At 36.4% G+C, this 22,465-nt stretch overlaps 3 protein-coding genes across 13 annotated transcripts in view; all 3 read right to left on the reverse strand.

Annotated features, from left to right (window-relative positions):
• Window positions 1–874: 874 nt before the first annotated feature.
• On the reverse strand, window positions 875–1,669 carry LOC658418 (zinc finger protein 512B). Its single transcript, XM_971190.5, has 2 exons — window positions 1,517–1,669; window positions 875–1,460 (listed from the first exon to the last, which is right to left on the reverse strand). The coding sequence occupies exons 1-2, from the start codon at window positions 1,526–1,528 to the stop codon at window positions 996–998; spliced, it is 477 nt and encodes a 158-aa protein (XP_976283.1). The 5' UTR covers window positions 1,529–1,669; the 3' UTR covers window positions 875–995.
• A 3,923-nt stretch (window positions 1,670–5,592) lies between these two features.
• LOC103312520 (uncharacterized) lies at window positions 5,593–8,044 on the reverse strand. Its single transcript, XM_008193341.3, has 2 exons — window positions 7,892–8,044; window positions 5,593–6,869 (listed from the first exon to the last, which is right to left on the reverse strand). The coding sequence occupies exons 1-2, from the start codon at window positions 7,901–7,903 to the stop codon at window positions 5,718–5,720; spliced, it is 1,164 nt and encodes a 387-aa protein (XP_008191563.1). The 5' UTR covers window positions 7,904–8,044; the 3' UTR covers window positions 5,593–5,717.
• Window positions 8,045–10,303: 2,259 nt separating this feature from the next.
• Prosap (prosap) overlaps window positions 10,304–22,465 on the reverse strand; it is a 33,867-nt gene continuing 21,705 nt past the window's right edge. For 3 of the 11 annotated variants that reach the window (XM_064358802.1, XM_008193335.3, XM_008193333.3), the window contains 12 exons: window positions 19,190–19,360; window positions 18,993–19,010; window positions 17,172–17,297; window positions 16,933–17,113; window positions 16,288–16,869; window positions 14,842–15,054; window positions 14,494–14,685; window positions 14,125–14,350; window positions 13,052–14,061; window positions 12,566–12,998; window positions 11,688–11,950; window positions 10,304–11,629 (listed from right to left, as the gene is read on the reverse strand). In XM_064358802.1, the coding sequence (XP_064214872.1) occupies window positions 11,364–11,629; window positions 11,688–11,950; window positions 12,566–12,998; window positions 13,052–14,061; window positions 14,125–14,350; window positions 14,494–14,685; window positions 14,842–15,054; window positions 16,288–16,869; window positions 16,933–17,113; window positions 17,172–17,297; window positions 18,993–19,010; window positions 19,190–19,339 (3,660 nt within the window). In that variant the 5' untranslated portion in view covers window positions 19,340–19,360 and the 3' untranslated portion in view covers window positions 10,304–11,363. Of the gene's footprint in view, window positions 11,630–11,687; window positions 11,951–12,565; window positions 12,999–13,051; window positions 14,062–14,124; window positions 14,351–14,493; window positions 14,686–14,841; window positions 15,055–16,287; window positions 16,870–16,932; window positions 17,114–17,171; window positions 17,298–18,992; window positions 19,011–19,189; window positions 19,374–20,698; window positions 20,903–22,465 lie in introns of those variants that run through there. The other 8 variants (XM_008193336.3, XM_015979383.2, XM_064358803.1 and 5 more) reach the window with 8 other exon arrangements.

A 22,465-nucleotide genomic window follows, 5' to 3' on the forward strand; every position in this document is an offset into this window, starting at 1 on the left:
ATTCTCTTATGCAATTTTAACTGCAGGTCATTATTTTTGTCGTCTATACTATAATAATAATACAACCGATGCTGGCTTTGTTTTACAACTTGCATTTTTTTAATGTATTCCGAAAAAAGTCAAAATTTAAATTACTGTAGTTTTCGATTTTTTTTTTTTCAATTACGGCAAACCTAGTCGAAAATATAGAACTATTTTGATGTAAAACTATCTAGAATGATTCGGGGAATCGATTGGCATCGAGAAATTTGCCAAATTCCCAATAGATTTTTAGTTATGAATTTTTTAAGATTTGACCACTTTTTTCTTTTACTTGCAATTTTCTCGAAAACTATTAGTCGGAGAACAATGATCTTTTTTTAGAAAGATAGCTAATTAAAAAAGCTTTCCAACGATAATAAACTTCATAGGATTATTTCTAATAGTTCCGGAATTATTGCTCGATAAATGCTTCGGTTACCGAAAATCGGGAAAATCAAACTTTTCAAAATCGAATATTGCATTTTCTTGTACTTTTTTTAACTCAAGAGGATTCTAAAAGGGCAAAACAGTCTATAAGAATCCATTATTAATGAAGTAAATTTTTTTGAACACTCATATAATGTGCTAAAAATCAAATTAATTATTTATTTAGAGCGGTTTTAAAATTTGAGATAAGACCAATTAGAACAAAATGTATTAGAAACCAGTTAATCTTAAAATAGTGTGTGTCATGCTCTATAAATCGTAATATTCAACAAGTTCATATTTGTTCCTCTTGTTTGCAATTACAGGAGAAAGTAGTTTTTGTCACAAAAGGACTAAAAACCGAATCAATTCCTCTCACACGCCGATCTAATTTACCTAAACGGTGAGAGTGGCAAAAATCAAACACTTGTATTATAGAAAACTTATTTAATTAAGTAAAAAAAAATTAACAAAACAACAAACAACAACAAATGAGAAATGACTATGACGATGAAGGATGATGGTAGTAACAGCCTTGCATTTTTGGATCAGTGCTTGCTATGATGATAGATGGTCTTGTAGACGGGCACTTTAACAGGGACGGGCTTAGGTATGGGTATTTGTACGTGTTTTTCGACTGGAACAGGCACCGGTTTCTCCACGTGGTAATGCACCTCTTTTTCGACCTTAAAAGGTACAGGTTTCTCAACGGGAACGGTGATGGTTTTGATGACGGGCACCGCCACCGGCTGGGGCACGTGCACGTGGACGGGGTAGGGCTGGGGCACGGGCACCGCCACCGGCTTGGGGACGGGCACAGGGACAGCGTGCGGAATGGGCACGCTGACGTGCTGGTAGACGGGAACTGGGACAGGTTTGTGGATTTCTACAGTGTGTGAAATGTCGTGGTGACCGCCTCCGTAGCCGCCTTCCTCATGGCCGCCGCCGCCGCCGTAACTGCTCGAAAAGCCGGCATTTACGGATGCAAAAGCGCAAAGGAGTGCTACGCATACCTGGAATTAAATTATTAATAAGCACTTGTTATTATAATAACACTCGATTGACTTACAAAAGACTTCATTGTACACTGGCTTGGGTTTTGTGTGTAAATGAAATGAAGGAAGATTAATGCAGTTCGACTGACTGATGAATGAATTGGGGAGTTGAGAGTTTATATACTCGGCAATGTCAAGGTACTTTCACTGGGTCCCCTCCCGATGTTGCTTCCGAAGACGCAAATTTTTGGTTCCGGTCCTGAGCAAGGACGCCTCATAACGGGCAAAAATTATTTATTGGTCTAGTAATTTTTTTGCTATTACTGCATACAATTAATTGGGTCTGTGACCAGCAATTTGACCGTTTTTATTGAAATCATTAATACTTTTTAACTTTTTACGTAGTAGACGGACGCTGTGAACACGTAATGTCCAAAAAATTAATAAAAATTTTAAAATTACGTAAAGAAATTACGTAGGAACGTAAAAACTGTTCCTAATAAAGATAAGAGATTTATTGATTTTTAAGAAATATGTAAGCAATTGTCAAAGATAGGAAGATAAAATTAATTTGGAAAATCCTTTTGAATAATTTTAGTTTGATAGAAATTTTGAGGTGCCTAATTTTTGTTTTGCTTGATTGTTTGTACTATCAAAGTTAAATAATTCTCCAATAATTTAAGGCACTTTTTATTGCCTTTTTTACTTATTCCCGACAAATTTGCAGTTTTTTTTTAATGTACGGCATAATATGGTTCTCCGGCGTGTTTCAACGGAAAAAAGTGCATTTTTCACTCAAAAATGGAACTAAATCACTTTAAACGGGAATAATTTGGTTGTTGTTTGGGGAAATTTCACAAAATAAATATAAAGAAGATCGCAAAAGTATCGTAATTTTCGATCTTCATTGGCAATCTTTCGGTGTGCTTGAACAAGATTTCGGGAGAAAAAATATGTTTTTAATTGCAGGAATTACGTTGAATTTCTTACAACTGTCAGAAGTAATTTGAAATTGTAGGAATTATTTTGGAATTGGATATTTTAAATCGGAATTAGTTTTACACATGTTTTTGTCCACGACATTGGATATTTTTGCAGTCTCATGGCGATTTAGAAAGCATAACAAATTTTTTAATAAGCGAATAATAGGGATTGGACCATCCCGTATTTAATTACAAATTTTCGAAATAGTACGGATGACTATTCTCAGATTTTAACTTGAGAGAATTAGAAAATGTATTTCATTTCTCTAATTTTCACTTTACTTATGCTCAATAATTGCAATTCGGCCAGTATTGCTCATAATTATGCAGGAAATTAGAAATTAAAAAAAATGACTTGAAAATGTAATTTTAAGTTTCTCTATTTTTGAACCAATTAACACTGAAGATGATTCAAGCGAGAACTTGTTCACCTTTTTGGTGATTTTTGTGGTAGGTCAGGGACGTACAAACAGTTCATTATCAATTTATTATAATTAGAATTTTTTGCCGGGAATTCCCGAACGAACGCCCAATCTATTGTGACCTAATTTATTGGTTTTTTCGTATCATCATTAATTTGGAAAGTCCTAATCGCTTTTTTCAATTTTCGATAATTCTGAAAGTTTGTCTCTGAATAAATCGTGACAAAATCTCCGGTCAAACATATTAGAAAGTTTGAAGATTTAAAATTAAAACCAAGATGCACGCTTCTGTTAACAATGACGATAATTAGAAGATTTTTGACCGTAACGACAAATTAGAATTTTTGATTTTGCGAATCAACGACCGTTCTTGTTTCATTTTTTCAAACAGCAGTAGCAGAGATTGAAAGGCGCTGAAGGTCGGTTGCGGTCATTTTACTATTCGAAAGGTTCGGTGGTCTTTTATACAAAACGTATAATAATTACGTTCATCTGATGAAGCCCTGCCCAACATTCACCACTTTTACTCTGCGCATTGAATAATATTTTACTTTCACTGCTATAGTTCGCATTGACATGGGTTTTGTTGTCCATTACTAACTGTCTCAAGTTCACAAGATGTGCGAATTTGCGCTGGGATGCTAAAACGTTAAGAAAGTACGGCTATTTGTCCATTTCTTTCACTCGAAATTGAAGATTCCGGAAATTAATTAATCAAAAACTAAATAGATTAAAATCTGGAATTAAAATCGTTTCAATGTTTATAATACTTAGATAGCACACAGCCGGTGAATAAATTAGAATGACTAGGTTCTTTCACTATCAAGTGTCAATAGAACGGTACTTATGTTTTTATTAAAAAGAAAACTTGAAGAGACCATCATGAAATAATACAGCACTTTCAGTTTTAAAATGTTGGAGCTGAGTAATTGTTGCGAAAAACATTGTAAACAATGTCTGCAAAAATTTCTTTTTTAATGGCGTACTAATCGACCGAGAAATGGAAACTTTGTCTCTTTTAATCACAATATTATCAAATTTTACGCAAAATGCACAAAAATGTATCATCATTTAATAATTTTGATTTCTTAACTATAAATTATCTAGGACAGGACCCTCTCAAGAATCAGGTCGTGTTGTGGATTTTTGAGTGCCTATAGACATTTAGTAGTGCGCGATTTTTTTATTTCGAGTGGTTTGTGTGTGCCAGTGAAATGGATTTCTACAAGGGTTCGGTTAGTCTGACTAACTTTTAGGAGCAGAAGCAGATGCCGTAAGGTGAGTCAAAATAATCTACTGTTAAGTAATGTACTATTTAAATAAAATTTGCTGGGAAAAAATGTATTAGCTAGCTAAATATTGGACTAATAACGACTTTTCACATAAATTTGCGTAAAAGGGAAGCAGAAAAGGTTTTTCCATTGCATTGATAAATTTTTTTTTCTAAAGATAATTATTAGTGCTTACTGTTTTTGCATAACGTTTACGTTTAATTTTTATATAGCGATTATTATTTTTCCCAACAAAAACAAGTATCTGTTTGAAACTGAGTTTCGTTCGCAAATTATTTAATAATTTCCCTTCTGTTTGCATTTTTCTAATTTGCACTTCTCTTCTAAAAGAAAGATCATTGTCCTGCAACGAATGGTTTTCGAGAAAATTAAATAATATCTACTACACAAATTAATAAATATCTGTATTGTTGGTTGCCTATACGCTGAACAGAAAGTTTTAAATTTTAGATAAATATATACAGAATGTCTCAATGAAAGTAAAGTGGCGAAAGACCCATAAGTCGATTTTCAAGTTTTGTTGAGTTTGGAAAAATGGCCCATTGAAGTCGGTTCAAAAACACAAAAAATTGAGAAAATGACTTGCTTTTAGGCTCATTTTATCTATTGAACATGAATTTTTTATGGAAACTACCCTACTTTTTATGACTTTTTTAAAAAAGTGAGCCAGATTTTTATGCCAAAAATAATGAAAATCAATTAGTTTGCCAAGTCTGCATCAAACAAATAATACTTTATTCAAAATAAATTACCTAATTTCACAGTCCTTTCAATTAATTCATATTGTATATAAAGACTTAACTTCACATTCTAATAACTAAAAAATAATACAAACTTTAAATTTGAAACAGATTCCTATTAATCAAAGGCTTTTTGTGCTAATTCTTTCAGAATAATGTTATTTTGACTGTGAATTCTGTGATTTATTGGCTTACTTTTTATGAAATTTTGCGCAATAATTGAGTTTTTGCTGAATATATTAGGCTTTATTTACTAAATTTATTTCTTTTGGTATTTGTTGCAAAATGTAGGGTTTTCGAGTGAAATAATAAAATGCAAAAAATGTGTAACCATCGTAGTTTTTGTAAAATGAACATTTAAAAAAATAAAAATTTGAACCAATTTTTTTGTAAGACACCGTCAACCGAAGTTTTAGGGTATTTAGGTTAGCGAAAGTTCCATTTTTTATAAACAAATTAAAATGTTCACATTATTATTTACATTTTTTTCTTCTATTTTATTATTGGATTGTGCGTACTCGACTATATTTTCCAAATTCAAAAATTAAAGATTCGTTAATAAACTTTGCAAACAACATGAATTAATTAAAATGAAAAAAAAATCGTTTCTCCTGAAACGCACATTTTATGCAGGAAGTAACTAACTAGTGCGTGTCACTCAAGTACAACCTGCTTCCATTATTTAAACATACAATTACAATTAGCGTCAAAAATTACGACTGAAACACTCGACTTTATTGAAAAATTCTGTATAACAAAGTAATAAATAAAAACTTAAACAACTAACCAGTACAAGAAATAAGCTCTATAATATAATCGTACCAATAACAAGTATTTTTTATTTGTACACGCGTACAATTCGTTGATAGGTGCTATCAAAAGGTGGCGGTCTCATATTTGTGTACAAATCTTTCAAAAATCTCGGTTGACGTAAAACTGGCTCTTCGGCTTGTCGATTAATCGGTTGAGGTTTTCCGTAAATTTTATACTGAAAACGGTTTTGCTCCGGTTCTTGTTGTTGGTAGACGATTTGGACTGGTCTCAATTGTGAACTGTCCGGAATTGTTCTATAAGCTTGTTGGAGATAATTAACCTCTTGAACCGGCTGATTAACATTAGGATTTGCATAAAGTCCCAATTTTCGCATTTCTTCGTTGACAAAACGCGCATCGACCTGAATTGGGACTTGCTCTCGCAATAAGGACGTGTCTATTTGGTATTTGGCCACAAGTGGGACTTGCTGTTGTTGTTGGGGACGTGCGAAATATAATACATTTTGTTGGTTTTCGACGGCGTTTGATTGGTCAAAGTCTTGGCTCCTGCCAAGGGCCTTAACGTGGTCAAAACCTGTCTCAGTTCTTGTGTATTTAACAGTTGGGACTTCGGTGCTTTTTATGATTTCGACGCCCGGGCTTAGGTTCCTCCAGGAGTACTTTTGTTGTAAATCTTGCACGTTTGCGATTTGTGGTTTGGCTTGTTCTAAAGCCTTGTAGTATTTTTGGGTGGCTGGTGATAAGTTCGCTTGAGTTAGGAGGATTTTCGGGTTAGGGAAGCTGGAAACGACTTGTGGCTTGGGTTTAATTCCTGAGATTTTGTGTTTTTTGCTGCTGATGAAATCCTGAGGACTTTGAACTTCTTCGTTTTGTTTCCTAGTTCCTGTTATAATTTCAGCATTTTCCAAGTTGTTGCTTCTGGTTTGTTTAATCGTGGGGCGGTTGTTGTTGTTGTTGGTAAAACGGACGCTGTATCCAACATTGAATAGTTGGGATTGTTCGGGTTGTTGTTGTTGTTGTTGTTGATAATTGTAGATTTGTCGTTGGTCAGTGTTGAAGTTGACTTTGACTGAACTTTGTGCTGCTTGATCGGGATAATTGGGGTTTTCGTGGACGATGTTGTTGACGTAACCGAGGAGCTGACGTCTTTGGGCGATTTCTTTGGGTTGGCGGAGAGGGTTTGAGGCTGTTGAGAGGACCAAAGGGAGGAGGAATACCTAGAAAAATTATAATTTGCTCTATTAAGTGTGAAGGCAACGAGCGGAACATTCGTGTTAATTAAATCGGCTCGTACGCACGAAGAAAAAACTGGAAAATCGGTTTCATGCACGAGTTTAATTCTATTCTTTAGTTTTGTTTTGATTGGAATACCTTACAGAAGTTTTTCAAAATATTAACAAAAAAATTGGGATTGAAATTGTCAAAAATCGAGCTACATATTGTTAATTATTAAAAAAACACATTTAACTGTAATAATCTAATAATTTACTTCACACAATTCGAATGAATTTTCTGTGTATTTTACTAAACATTTTATTTTTTTTTTGAATAATTCTTTTTAAAAATCTTCGAAAATGGATATATTTTATTAAAAACAAGAGTTTGGAATGAAAATAATCGTCAAAATCGAGTCAGATATTGTTAATTATTTTGAAAAAAAATTATATCACGGAATTTGTATGAATTATATGAATTGTCGCTTTGTTATTTCCATAAATATTACGGATTGTACTTTTTTTCTTAATTTTGATTGATACATTTTGCCAAATTTGAACCAAAAATCGTTAATTATTTTGAAATCACATGTTTCTTGTCATTTCATTTAGCTGTTTTTTTTTCAAAAAGTAAAAAAAAAATCAAAATACCACTACATTTATTATTTCTTTAGTTTCATTATTCGTTTGAATTAATTACAAAAATCAGTTTTGTGTTGAAAGATATTTTGGGTCGCTCTATTGCCATACAAAAATAAATACAAAGTTACAAAATTCAAAATAAAAGCAGCAAAAATCCGGCCTCCGAAGCATGAAAATGCCTGTTCCAGTATGCAAATGTCGAGTGCATCGTTTGAAAATGAATAAGGAATTTCCTTACGTCCCAATAACCTTGATAACGATCGCAGTTCGGGCTTATTATAATAATTTACTAATTTATTTGGTTATTGTTTGGAGAGAATTGGCACGAATTCGTGATTTCAGATCGTACTATTATCGATTAAACAAAATAGAAAAAAACTTACGAGTGATTTCATTTTGTCAGCTTCGACACTGCCACCATTTGTTCAGTTCAGTTTTTGAGGTAAAACTTGCCGTTGTTGAAAGCACCACAGAAATGAGGGATTTGAACAGATATATTGTGTTTATAAGATTCCCCCCCATTTCGTACCAGTACAAGAAGCGCACAATTATTACCATAACGTAAAACGCGGCTTTCTGAATAACTTTCTCAGATGGCACCGGCACGCAAAAAAAACTCGGAGGAAAATTTGTAATTTTATTTCACATGATGCGGGGTGATAAACTGGGTTGATTAGAGTGTTTGTGCACAAAACACGATGATCTCGCATTTCTACACCGGGTTTATTAAACCCAATTAATTCCATATTGAACATTGAGTAAAAGTTATTTAATACTCGAGATCTTGTAGAAAGTGAAGTTCATTAATACTGTAGCATTGGTATGAACTTGAGAAAGGTACAAATAATTTTTATGTAATTGATCGACCACAAAGTGTCGCACGTTTCCCGTGAAATCAAATGTGGAAGTTCCACATGCTTTTCCTGTTTATTTTCTACAATGACCATAACTGTACCGGTTTCACTTTCGTGTTTTGGTTTTGTTTTTGTCATTACAATAGAAATTTCGCTGGTGCGTTGACTTTATTAAGATTTTGGGTGTCAAGGCACGAGATTAATTAAGTAGAAAAGTCATTTCTTTCGTGATAAAATCCACTTGACCTTCTTGTCCGGCCAACGAGACCGTTTTGTTTCTCATTTGCGATCTAGTTTTTATCAATAATTAAGTTTACGTAATTAATAATTTTTGTGCTTTCGGAGAGAGAAGCGCATGTAGAAACCATTGGCCACATGTTGCTAATAATTATTAAAATGTGTGGTGCTTTCACTCTCATTAGATTTTCTTTGGAAATTATTTAGAACATAGGTATCGCGCTCTGAGAATTTCATAATTTATTATAAACTTTGACCTTTGACCCTAATTTGGCTTCTTTTTGCAGCCTGAAATGTGCTACATTGTCAAGTGTTGAGTTTTCTAAGCCGGCGAATTTATTACAGCCACTTTTTCTTTTTTTGTGGTTTAACATCCGGAAGGATTCAAGCCAAATAAAAGCACTTTTGTAAATATGAAGAAAGTGAAACGATTTGTGAGGTAATTGTGAGATGATTCTTTTGATAATCTCCAACTGTGTTACAGCATTTTTGGGGCAATTACAAGCGATCACAACAAAAATTCCATTAATAGAGATGTCATGCATTGTGGTTTCGCGTTGTATACACGAGAGTATGCTATTAATAAAACATAGGTTTCTCCGCTAAATACAGTATTTTACATTCTTGTGCCGGAAAATTTAAGCAAAATTTAAATTTATTTAGGTTTGGAGGATTTTCATAAAAAAACACAAATCCAATCAAGTATATTACGGCTTGGAATTAACGAAGCATATTAGTGCCAATAACAAGTTCAGAGAAAGTGCGTGAAACCCCTTTCTTATTATTATTATTGCAATCTATTAACGTGATAAAAAAATCTATTTTTTCTTGCGTGCGTTATTAAACCGCAATAGACCGCATTTTTGTATCTCGTTGCCTCCTATTCTCTCTCACACAAGCAGTTTTTCAAAAATTCATTTACACGCACTACAAAACCCATTTCTAATTTATACAACAAATACATCGAAAAATTATTTTGAGCCAACGACAGTAAATTTATATTTCACGTATTTTTCTTTGAGACGTTTCATTCAAAACTAATGAAATGTTTCATTTTTGAATCACATAGTCATTTATTTTATTTTTATGCGAATTTTATCCAGCATTTTAAAATAGCTCATTTTGTAAAAGAAATTCATAATATAAATAAATTTTGACCAAAAATGTTGCAAAACTCAGTTTTTCTGAAAAAACTTTAAAATTGAGTTATTTCTACATTTTTCAAGCTTTCAAACCCGTTTTTGAGCTGAAAAATCACTTAATTGTGTCAAAAACTTTTTTAATTTTTATGTTTTCTTTTATGTTTATGTTAATGTTTAATATTTATGTTAAGTTTAAGTTTTTAAAGTTAGGTATTTTATAGAAATTGGCAAAAATAGGCCAAAAAATCGTTGAAGAATTTAAAGTCTTCAGTTTTATTCATTGGGTGGACTGTAAATTGAGTTATTTCCTTGCTCGAAATTTTCCGATCAGAAGAAAGTGTTGAATGGAAAATTTCGCACTGAATTGCGTAAAAAATTGGGCCAAAATAGGGTCGCTGGCAATTATGATTATGAAATAAACGACCAAGTCGTGACTTTAGATAGCGAAATCTTTACTAGAATACGATTTGAAGGAATGTGAGATAATAATTGAAAGCTGTATTTCAGCTAGGCTTTGGGAAGAAATTTGCTTCGGAATTAAGGAAAAGGCAGAGAAACTCGCTTTAATCTTATCATAAATTTATTATTAAATATGTACAAAAAAGTTATATTTTCATAACACATTTGATGGTTGCGTATTGAAAGTGCAAAAACAATCATTTTTACATCTCTACATGCAGTGGTAGGATTGCCTAATAAGCATTTTCGTAACGAAAAAAAAAAGGATTTATTTCATATTAGCAACAGTACATGAAAGGAAATGAAACAATTAATAATAATTTTCATCACACGATGAGCCTTTGAAAAATTGATTTGTGGTGATGTGTAGTAATAGGTCCATCAGTGTGAAAATGTTTATTTAAATATCACACAAAAAAAGATTGCTTAACATGGTGGTGGATACATTGAGTTGTGATGACTACATGTTTTTAGTATTTTTTAACAAAACATAATATCGTAAGGAGATTAAAATCACAAAATGTAAAAGGTGTTATTACTATAATAACTCCTATTTATTACACTACTGTTTATAATATGCTCATTATTACTAATAGTAATAATATTCTTTTACATTTTTGTTGGGATAAAATAGTTATTTAGTAATGAGATTCGGGACGTAAACAATACATAACACAACTATTGTTTGAGATTATTACTACTCAAGGGAAATAAATAGTAAATACAGCACTTGGATGAATAGTAATAATCGAGTGTTTACGTATACTTTGAAATGATGTGATTATTAGCTATGGCACACGTTTGTGCAAATTTTTATTAAAACTACCAAAAGATAGTTGAAATAAAAAAGACAGTTAATGTACAAAACCAAGATCATACAAAAACTGTTCCCCCTTGAAAACCGCAAACTATTTACATTAGGCAATTGATTAATTGAGCAGAATTTACACGAAATAATACACAAGACTTAGGCCACTAAATACAGACAGACAACATGATAAAAATTTGGAAAAAAATACCACAGTACAAACAACATTAGCGATTTTCAAAAATATCATCGACTTTATGAACATTTTGGCAGGATGAGTTGAAATTTATGGAAAATGACGGAATTATTTCGCTCTAGCTATTACCCTACGAGTTAGAAAATTATATCAAAATCATCACTGACTGTGAAGCCGGCCCTGCTTTTTGGGCGCCCCTTTGGGCACAGTGCCAACAATTCGTACCCTAGTCACTTGTCGGTTATCACTGAATTGGGGCGGCGGCGCTAAAACCGCCTCCGCACAGTTGTTGCCACCGCCGCCGCCGCCGCCACCACCACCGAACTCGGGCGGGGGCGGCAGGCAAAACTCGTCTTTTTCGTCGCTGTCGCCTTCCAGCGGGGGCGGCAGCTGGGCCAAGGAGACGGCGTGTCGCGATAACAAACCTAGATAAATGTTTTTTTTAATTCAATTCTTTCCAATAATCCGGTTTTTATTTATTACCTGTGTGTTGTCTGGGGGTTTTCGGTGAAGGCAATGTCATACTGTTGTGTTCTTGCACGATTGTTTCACCACCTGTTGGTACTTCCTGGTCCGAGCTCACACCCGATGAACTGTTATCGCCGTCTTCCATTGTGGCCACTTCGTTCTGCTTCTTCAAAAAGTCTTCAGGGTAAGACTTTGAAGATTTCAGGAGCGATTTGCCTTTTTGGATTTCTTCAACGCTGAAACTGTGCGGCATTGAACTGCTGCCCGAACTGCTGCCACTGGTTAAAAAATATTTTTTTGTATAATAATTAACATTAAAAACAGAGGATGTTGTATTTGTGAGTGCAAATTGGATCATTTCCGGGAATTTAAATTTGCCACCACTTGCACCGTATCCATGGCTTTAATTTTAATTTTTTTGACATTTACAATATTTTCTACAGTTTGTGACAATGTCACTGCCCACAGGGCTCATTTCACACGCCACACGCGTTAAAAGCCTTTACAAAAAAGCTTTACGTAACTTAGAATCATGGTACGACCGACGAGAAGTGTATCGTTATCACGCCGTTTTAATGCGAGCTCGTTTCGACCAAAACATTAATGTTAAAGACGCAACAATTGCCAAAACACTGCTAGAAAACGGCGAAGAAGAATTATTCAAACGCCAACATTGGCATGTTCGGAAATTTGTTAATTCTCCCGGAGGTACGGCCTATTTGAGAGAAGTGACACCGCCTGATTGGATTCTTGACTACTGGCACCCGTTGGAAAAGGCGCAATATCCCGAATATTTCGCACGGAGGGAGCAAAGAAAACGCGAGTTTGTAAAGTTCTGGCAGAAACAATTCCAGAATCTGGATGATAAAAATAAAAATAACAATAAATAATACCTGGTGTTACTATTCCCGCTGTTTTCGACTGGTCTAGGTCCCACAATGTGTTCTTTTAACTCTTCTTCGCTTTCGCGTTCTGATTCGCTACAACTGTAATCGGGTTCTGGGATTGGCGGTGCAGCGTTTCCTTGCACCATCACCATTGATTTACTTGAACTAAGTTTTCGTCTGCGTTCTCTCGTTCCTGCTGAACTATGCGATCTTGACGCTCTCATCGGTTGAGCGTAAGGATTTGACGGTGAAGACACAACTGTTGGTTTAAAAGTGGAATAATTCGTTCGCATACTGTGCGATTTTCGGACGTGGGGACGCGAAGAATGCGATGGTAGACTTTTCGATCTGTACCCAACTGTCTTCATGTCTTCAGGCGAGGCGTAAAGTTTGGCGTTTGCTGTGGGTTTGAACGACGAAACCACGTTTTCTTCCAGTTCTGCAAGATGGGAATTAAGTGATTAAGTGTTTATTGATTATTATCGTCATTACCAATTTCTTTGCTGAGAGAGTCGTAGTCGGACTGCCCCCGCGACACTTCCACCTTCACGACTTGCACGATTGGTGGCGGCGGTGGCGGTGGATGTGTTGGGGGCGGCAACGCCCTCGCTAAATCCTCCTGACTTCGGTGGTTTTTACTCAAATGAGACGCCGCAACTTCTTGCGCTAAATCCGGAGTCGAGTGAAAATCGCGATGTAATTCACCACTACTATAAAGTGTAGAGAAGCGCACTTTTGACTTGTTTTTACTTCGTTTCATTTCGGCAACGCTGGCATAGACCCGAGTTTTAGCCGGTGAAGACGGAGTGTCTTGAAACCGCGAACTGCTCATTAAATGTTTGGATTTATCGTCGGTTTTTTGCCTTTGGAACAGCTCCTCAAGTTCGGCCGAAGTGATCCGATTTGAGGTTGGTCGTTGTCGGATCGAAGCCGTCCTGAGTTGAACCGGTGTTGAAATTGACTCAGCTGAGCTTGATTTTGCGATATCTTCAGTCTCTTCTTTTTCTCCTATTTCGAGGCCTGCGACCATGCTTTTGGCGCGCGCTCTGCCCACGCTGAGGGTGGTTTTGGGGTCGCGACGCGGGGGTAGTGGCGCTTGGCCCATTTTGCGGGGTAGGGTGGCGTATTGCCGGCTGAGGGGCACCTCGCTAGGGCCGGGCAAAATTGTTGATTTGCTCATTGGGAGTGTGGTAATGGGGGCTAAACTCATCACTGTCATTTGGACTAAATCACCGGATTTCCGGATCAAATCTACAACGTGTTCGTGTGAGGCCGATGAAACGTCCTCGTTGTTGATTTCGAGGAGAAAATCGCCTTTTTTCAAGCCGGCTCGATCGGCGACTCCGCCAGGATCCACGTCGTCTAAATACTGCAAAGCGGGGCATTTATCACTTGGGGTTAGTTCCATCAGAGGCGAGGTGGCTTTTGCTCCGCGGAGGATGAAGCCGAAGCCTTTGCGGCCGCGGTGCAGGACGACAGTGCGGGGCTCAGACTCTCCATAACTAAAAAAAATTGTTTTTTTAACGATTTTTTTTTCACTTTTTTCACTTTCGTGGGAGTTGTACCTTTTTTTCAGTCGTGGTGCCGTGGCGAAATGTTTGGTGGTGTTTTCACGCCGGCCTAAAACGCGCCCATTGGTGGTTTTCGCGTCTCTTGCTACCATCATGGGTGCTTGAATGTTGTGATGTCTGAGACGAACCTCTTGCACACAATGCGATGGAAACAAACCGCTTTTATTGCCACCACTTCGCGTGGTTCCTTCAAGTAAACCATCGTCCGTAGTCCCGGTCACTAATAAATTTTTTGGAAAAAATTACTAATTTGGACACACCCTGAACAATGAAACGTAATTGTTTTTTGAGTTCGTCCCAGCGGCAAGGTCACCAAGATGATTAAAATCGAATTGAGATAAATGATTTGATCATTGGACCAACCTTCGATGATGTCTCCCTCTCTGATGTTGATATGTCCATCCTCTTGTGTGCTGTACGCCTCGATACAGACGACCATAGTTCCGGGAGTCGCCAAATAGGTGGTGTCCGAGTTAGCTGTCCCAACTCCGGAGCTATCGCTGATGATATCACTCGTGTCTCCGAGACTCTTATCTGCAACACCCAGTGCAAGCACTGAGTTGCATCAAATCATTTACAAAACGTGCAGTAATGCAGATGGTTGTGCAATGCACACGGAAGCATGCAATAAGAGATAAATAAGCGTCCGGAGTTTGGCGGACCAAACTCCGGTTCAGTAGTTTTTGAAACACAGCAGACGACTATAAATACCTGTGACGATGCTGGCAGTGTCTGTTTCGTGGCCTGGGGGCGCACTGCTGCTATCGCTTAGACTGGAACTTGCAGAACTGAAAGGGGCCGAGGAGCGGTCGCTGGGACAGGGACTTGGAGGTAGGGCTAAGGTGGTCATGGATGGGGCTCTGTTCAGCCATCCCAGAGCTGACCTACGCTTCGGATTATAGCTGGGTGGGCCGCGGTACGGGACTGAAATTTTAACGCTAAATTGCTAGAAAGTGCTCAAAGGCTATTAAATCGCTAACACATCGAACACATGGTTGCACTTCTATCTACACACACACACAAATTGGGAAAAATTACCTCGCACTTGATTTTTTTGGGCCGGTAATCACACGCTTCTTGGCTTTTATTTAAGTGGAATAAAAAAAATAATTCTACGCAAACCACTGGGGATTTTACCAATACCTTCCATTGGAAAACTACTCGACAAGCAAAAACTAAGTTCGGGGAATACGGGACGAAAAAGGATAACAACAGTTTAATTAATTACTTTGAAATAGCCGTTAAAAAAACAATAAAATATTATTTGCTTTATTATTAGCACACATTTAATCCAAAAACCTAATATTCACTACTTAAAAAATCAACGAATTGAGTCGACATTTTAGTCTTTTTAATCTTAAAATTTGAATAATTACAAAAAGTGGATCAAAAATATAAAAATTTCGAGTAAAATAAACCGAGAAATTCCATTTTTCGGTCAATCAGTTGACTATTTTATGAAAAATTTCTTTGAGATTACCGAAAAAATCGTTGAAATTGGTCAAGAATTGAGTAATTTTTGCCTAAATACGTCAGAACTTGATTTTCATTTTACTTACCATTCACTGTATTTGCACGTTTTTCAGTCAAAAACGCAATTATCTTGCGAAATTTCGGGTAAAGAAAACCCAAAAATCGCTGAATTGAATCGAAAATATGGTTAATTTTAAAAAATATTCAGCGAAAGATTTAACATGTTTTTAATGACATCAGATCTTTCTTAGTTTCGAGTAGTAGTGTGTATATTTTTTTGTGATAAGTTTAAAGTAATAAGCTAAAGGCAATTCATTCCTTGGAAGCAGAATTGCCCGTAATTCAGTATTTTTCGTTTCGAAAGGGTAGACAAATTTATGTCATTTGCATAAAAACACAGTTTAATCTGGCGGTATAATTGTATTTGTTTTTTTTTTGCGGAAGACTTGGAGCGTAACCAGCTGAATCTAAATATCGTATGAAATGTTAATACCAGAAATTTTAAGAAACCAACATCCGCAGTATTTTACTCACTAGTTCCTGCATAACAAATGATACACGAACGGGAAAGAGTCTTGTCAAAAAAACAGCAACATGCTGAAGAAAAAAATAGGGAAAAAAACACGATTCAAAAATTTCTTTTCGTGCAATAAAGATGCAACCATGCCTCGGAACCAAACTTACCAACATCCTCCTGTCTGTAATTCTGGATGATTTCCGCCAATTCCATATTGCCAGCAATAACAGCGACTTGACACGGCGTCTGATTAGCATAATTCAAAGCTTGTCGATCAGCTCCCCTAAACAACAACTGTCTGGCACAAGACTCCTGGTTATTAACAGCGCAAACATGCAATGGTGTATTGCCAGATGCGTTTCTCGCATTCATGTCCGCTCCATAGAACAGCAAGTGCTCCAGGTGATGCATCATCCCCGTCTTGCACGCCTGGTGCACCTCTTGCCATCCTTGCAAATCCTGCGCTCCTGTCGTTGCGTGATCGTGGAGAAGGGTTTCAGTGAATTGGGGATCGACATTGTGCGTGATGGTGAGATAGAGGGGAGTGAGGCCTTTGGCGTCTTTGTAGTTTGGGGATGCGCCTAGTTCTAGGAGCGTCTTCATAGCTTCGAGACTGTTGTGTTCGACGGAGCGGTGCATAGCAGTTGAGCCGTCTTTGGTGCGGTAGTCCAGAAGGGCGCCACCGTTTACCAAAGCAATTAGGACTTTTGATGGTTTTTTGATGCCAGTTGCGAGCGTCAGGGGTGTTTCTGGTGGTGGAAGATCGAAAAGTTGAAAAGATATTGTCTTTCGGAAAAAATGCAGACACTCACCACCTGAGTCTTGGCAGTGAAAATTGGGATCGAGTCCTTTTGAGCACATTTTCGTGATTTTCTCCACTTGTCCGTTGTGGACGTAGTCGAGGAACCGTCGAAGGTTGGCGCGCGTGTGCAGACTTTTTAGCTGTTTCTCGTCGAGGGCCATCATCTTGTAGACGCGCCGTTTGTACTTTAACTAGAGGCGAAAAAATCAGGATAAAATTACCAATGATTGCTTGGCGCAGCACAAATACCTCGAGATAGCCCACAGGTCCGCTGAATGGATAATCGCCCAATCTCCGTTCTTCGTCCAGGAATTTTCCCGCCTTGCCGTTCTCCGGAGGGCAAAACAGTCCATAATTGAAGCTTTCTTTCAGTTCCTGCAACCACACCGAGCGAGTTAAAACCGCGCTCAGAGAGGCAAAGACATGCAAATGCAAAAGGTTAAGATGCATTAAACAGCGAAATTATTCGGGGACGGGCACCCAAAATGATCGTAACTAATTTTTTTGGGACAAGTCGGAAATTCTTCACAAATTTTTCGATTTTTTATTTTCTCAGTTACGGCAATATTATTCGAAAAAATTGAACTATTTTGATATAATCCTACGTCAAATGAACCGGGGAATCGATTGACGTTGAGAAAATTGCCGAATTTCCAATAGTTTTGCAGTTACGATTTTTTTTTCTTTTACGTATTTGTCTGTACATAATCATCCGTTCAAATTTTAGTCAATTTTTGTGCGACTGTCCTCTGAAAACTGCTAATTATTGCTTTATTTTTTGTGAGGAGGGTACTAGTTGAAAATTCATCGGAACAAGGTTTTAAACAACACAACGGGGCGGTGGACTGTGTCATTTATAATTATTGCCATTAAATTCAACCTTCAATAATTGGTTATTGCACGAACGCACGTCCGTGCTTTTTTACTCAACGCCTACACGATCTGGCGGGACGAAGAATATTAATTATTGCGGTCTGTGCAATTAACTCGAGGAGGGATTCAACGATATTTCTTGGAATATTGAGGGGTTTCCCAGATACCTATCAAAAAATTCTTTGTCCTAGTTTTATTTTATTGCCACCAGCATTTTCGTGACTATTGTTGAAACAAATTCAAATTGTTATCAGATTTTTTGCAGGCGCCAGGTATGTGATAATTGTTTTTTTGAGATAATGACTTAATCTAGATTAGTTGAGCTCAAGTAAATTTCAAATCAAAGAGGCAATAGTACAAGTTGTAGGCCAGCATGTAATTTAATTACGAAAAATGGGTACCATCATTCCACTTGATGACCTTGACCGGCTTTATACATTATTTTCCTCTTATTTTAGTAGTTCTACATAGAATTTATTATGCAGAAAATAAAGTTGTTTCGCATCAAAATCATGCAATAAACATCATGAAATTATTGCTAATGTGGCCACCACCGTCTTTTACAAGACACAACAACATAAAATCGATTATAAATGATGCTAAGAAAATCATGCACGTGGCGATTTTCACACAGTTTGGGAAAAATAAGGGATAACAATTAGTAAAAGGCATAAAACGAAAATAGCTGCATGTTGGATAATCCCATTGTTTCCTTATCTCAGACGGTTTATCGAAAATATTTATTGTCAATGGAATTTTGTCAAAAAACATATCGATGATGTAATATGATGGTGTCATCTCATTCAGTCGAGGTATTATACCGGCAATGACTTTTAACATCAATTGATTGAAATTAAAAAATGTGTTGTTAGGTAAACAGCCGGCATTAAAATTCTTGAACGTGTGCCTTAGTTCGCTATTTAATGTAATGTCCATCAATAAAACTCTAGGAGACTGAAAAATGTACTAAGAAAATGGCTAAATATATCTTCGTAGCTGTAAATAATTCCGTTAGAAATTCTCCATCGCTGTTTCTGCCCTATCTACAAGCAATTATGGAAAAAATCGTTACCATGTAAGGACAAGTCGGCTTGTTAATCAGTGTGCAAACATAAAGCCTTGCAGTTTGATCATGCAGTCATGCGTTAGTAATAATAATTATTAGCAAAACAGCTAGTCCATTCAAAAATTACCTACCCGATACCAAGTGGCCACCTGGGAGCAGCGCCACCGGAAAAAGAAAAGTTAAAAAAACAGAACTTGTAGTTTTTTCTAACAACTAAAAGTGTCAAAACCTACACAAAGTTACAGTTTACTTGTCAAGCAGTGCCTGTGTTTTTCGTGTGTGTGTGTCTCTCTCTGTGTGTACGTTGTTGTTTTTCGAAAATTATTACCTTGGGTAATGCGGCTAGACATTGCTGTTTGACGTCCCAAACGAGTTGGTCCCGAGGAAACTGGAGGCACTTCTGCACGTTGAGCTCCGGGACGTGGATCCTGACCAGGAGGTAGCCCTCCTCGGGGCCGCGCTCGCCCTCCTCCTCCATAGGCGCCCTAGCTGCTCACATCTGCGAAAAATACGTTCCTAAGCCAAAAATCTACGTAGATTTAATTCACTAAACTAGATTGGAACGCATTTATTTTACATGTGGTCAGGTCAGGTCAGGTCAGTTTCCAAGCTAATTTTTTTAAAATCTATACCAAAAATCACCTGTTTTTACACGTTTTTACGAAATTATCGCTGATGAATTCATCTCCATTTACGTTCATTAATTCTAAACGAAATGAAAAATTTTTTTCGTAATTCAATCCAGAGTCGTAAGCCGACTCGAATTGTTCCATATTCGAGATTAGAACGTAACGAAGGTTATCTACGTGGGATGTATATGGTTTAGAAAGTGGGAAATGGACGTAATAGACCATGGCGTTGTAACTGAATCATTGATAAAAATTTTCGCACAATAAAACCTGCTAAACAAAACAGCTTGCTGGACTAGTTTTCACGTAAAATATGCAGAACTAATCGAATAACTGAAACCTTATTAGCGTAATAGGTGTACGTAACTATTCCTAGTATTTTAATCGAGACAAATTTAGCTTAATTAGTTCTGAAAAGTAAATTGCGTAAACAATAGTGTCAACATTTTCAACCATCAAATGATAAGATTAACAAAGATGTACTAACACGTACACGGAGAAATTTATTGCTCTAATATTCTGTTTATTGTTTTAGTTTCAAATAGATAAATCCTGCTTGTGCGAAGGAATTAACTACTTATAAATTTTAACCAAACAGAGGCACAATTTAATGATGTGGCAAAAAACTTATTGACGAAGGAACAAAGCGCGCTTTTGATTTAAATAAAATGCAGCGATAAATATAATCTGAATGGGAAATTCAAGCAAAATGTGGTTGGTTTGCTGTTGAATTTATTTATCGCACGACTAGACGTAGAGGTATTTCCACATCTTGCAAAATTTTTATTTGGTTTGTCTGATATGTTACAAGCGCGAATCAATCTTTTGGAGAAAAGCTTTTTGTGTTTGGAAAGTTACGTGATGTTAGGTAATGGCAGAAAGATTGATCGAATCACACCTTCTAATATCCAGCGCGCTTTTTGGATCCCGAGCGCTTATTTTAAATAACAGAGAAAAGGAAAGTTGGCATTTATCCCCACACTAATTAATCCCGTCCAATAAAACCCAATTACCAGTTAGTCTTTTTGTTTACGGTCTCGCGAGTGCAGATAAATCTATAAAAAGCCGATTTTATACCGTATAAAGTTCCATTGAACCTAAGAAAAGCATAGTAATTTCACACGATATCTGTTACTTTATTTTTCAGCAAGCCAAGTAACAAGAGAACTCATTAAAATCGGTGTTATCCTTTTTACTATTTTACATACCCATCTGACTTATCGAACGACTCGTAATCCAATGTAAAGAACAATAAAGATTGCGGAATTTACGTTCATCAGGTGGTTATAACAAGGTTGAGGTCACCTCACACTTGACCTAGCACGAGAAGTGTCTTTTTCCTTTTATTATTTTATTCACACTTTTATTACAATAAAACACATTCACAAGCGATCGCCTTGACAATACAGGTGGTACTACTTTTTACAAACTGTGATAACTTATCACAAAGATTAAGATCTCAACTGGAGATATTATTGGCCAAGGTACAGCCAGGGAAAGTGAAGTATTGTGCGCTACCAATTGATTGGTGAAGAAAATTTCGAAAAAAAAAACCTATTTGTGGCCTCATTTTGGACGCAAAGTCCTTGGAGCCTCGTTTACGGTTAAATTCATTGGGGGCTATCATTAAATTTGCGGGGAACGACCGGAAGCCCGGAACCGGACATACCACTTAACACTCACCCGCTTAATCTGTGATCCTTAATTAATTCTCATCCAACTGGCTCATGCAATCGCATTCAGTTGTTACGACTCCAATTCACGAATTCGAATCATTTCAGTGCGTTTTTACGCACGTACTTAATTGGCGCAGTCAGTAGGATTCGTATTTTTTAAAGAATGTTTAAAAGCTGGGGGGATTAAAATAATGTTATTTACGCTTTATTATTCTGATTCGTTTCATAAAGCTTGCACAAATTTACTCCGGGTGAAGATTTTTCTAAAAGTAATTGTTGGAAATAATTTACGACAGGGATAATTCATGGTCATAATAAAATATTAATGGACTGTGTGTTTATTTTGTAAGTAATAAAACAAAGATTGATGTTTATAGTTAATAGATTTTATTTTGTTGAGTCGACGAATTCTCTCACCCTATGAATTTTTAATTAACATTATGCTTTAACAAGCTGAACACGTTTTTTTACCAGAAACGTGCTCAGAATTAATCGGTTATTAATCGCATTATGAATTCGAGATATGTAATAAGAGGAAACGTAAACAGCTGGTACTTGTACAAAAATATCACCTCAAGTACCAAATATTTGAGATAGGAAGATTATTACAAATGTTTATCTTTTTTTGAATGTTTTGCTTAGAAATTTAACTCGTTTCACGGTGGTTCTGCACTTTTCTTATTACATGTCGTCGTATTTCACTATCCTCTAGGGATCATAGGGGAGATGAATTGCTTTGAATACGGTTTATCTCCACACGAGTATTTCCCCACAAAGTTTCATAAATTCTTTGGCAAGGTGCAAAGTGTTACTCAAGCCTATTATGTCTAATTTGGTCATTTAATAACACTGATTCGTTAAAAAGTTGCGTAAGCGTAACTAATGGAATTAACTAGAATTACTTTCATCGGAGAGAAAAACTTGAAATTGTTTGAGAATCGAAAAGGTCACAATCATGTCCGTACCATTAGACTATAATTGATGATTAAACAATGATAAAGAAAACCGTAACACGCTTATTGTTTTCGCTGTTATCTCGAACTCGTTCCAAATCTAACGGAGACGTTTTAAAATCTCCCAAAAGACGTACAATTAATCAATTGTTGCGTTTTTGTGTCCGGCGCTTGCAAAGAGTGTGAACGATCCAAGAACCGTTACAAGACTCCGGTTTTCTACTAGAAAATTGATTTATCTGGCTGGCCACGACCGATCCCGTATATTAACCGTAACAGCGATTAATTTTTGCTTTATTCAAAAGTGATGCGAAACCGAAAGTTATGGTTATAGCCGGTGGTTGTA

Source organism: Tribolium castaneum, chromosome 9, assembly GCF_031307605.1.
Source record: "Tribolium castaneum strain GA2 chromosome 9, icTriCast1.1, whole genome shotgun sequence".
NCBI lineage: Eukaryota > Metazoa > Arthropoda > Insecta > Coleoptera > Tenebrionidae > Tribolium > Tribolium castaneum.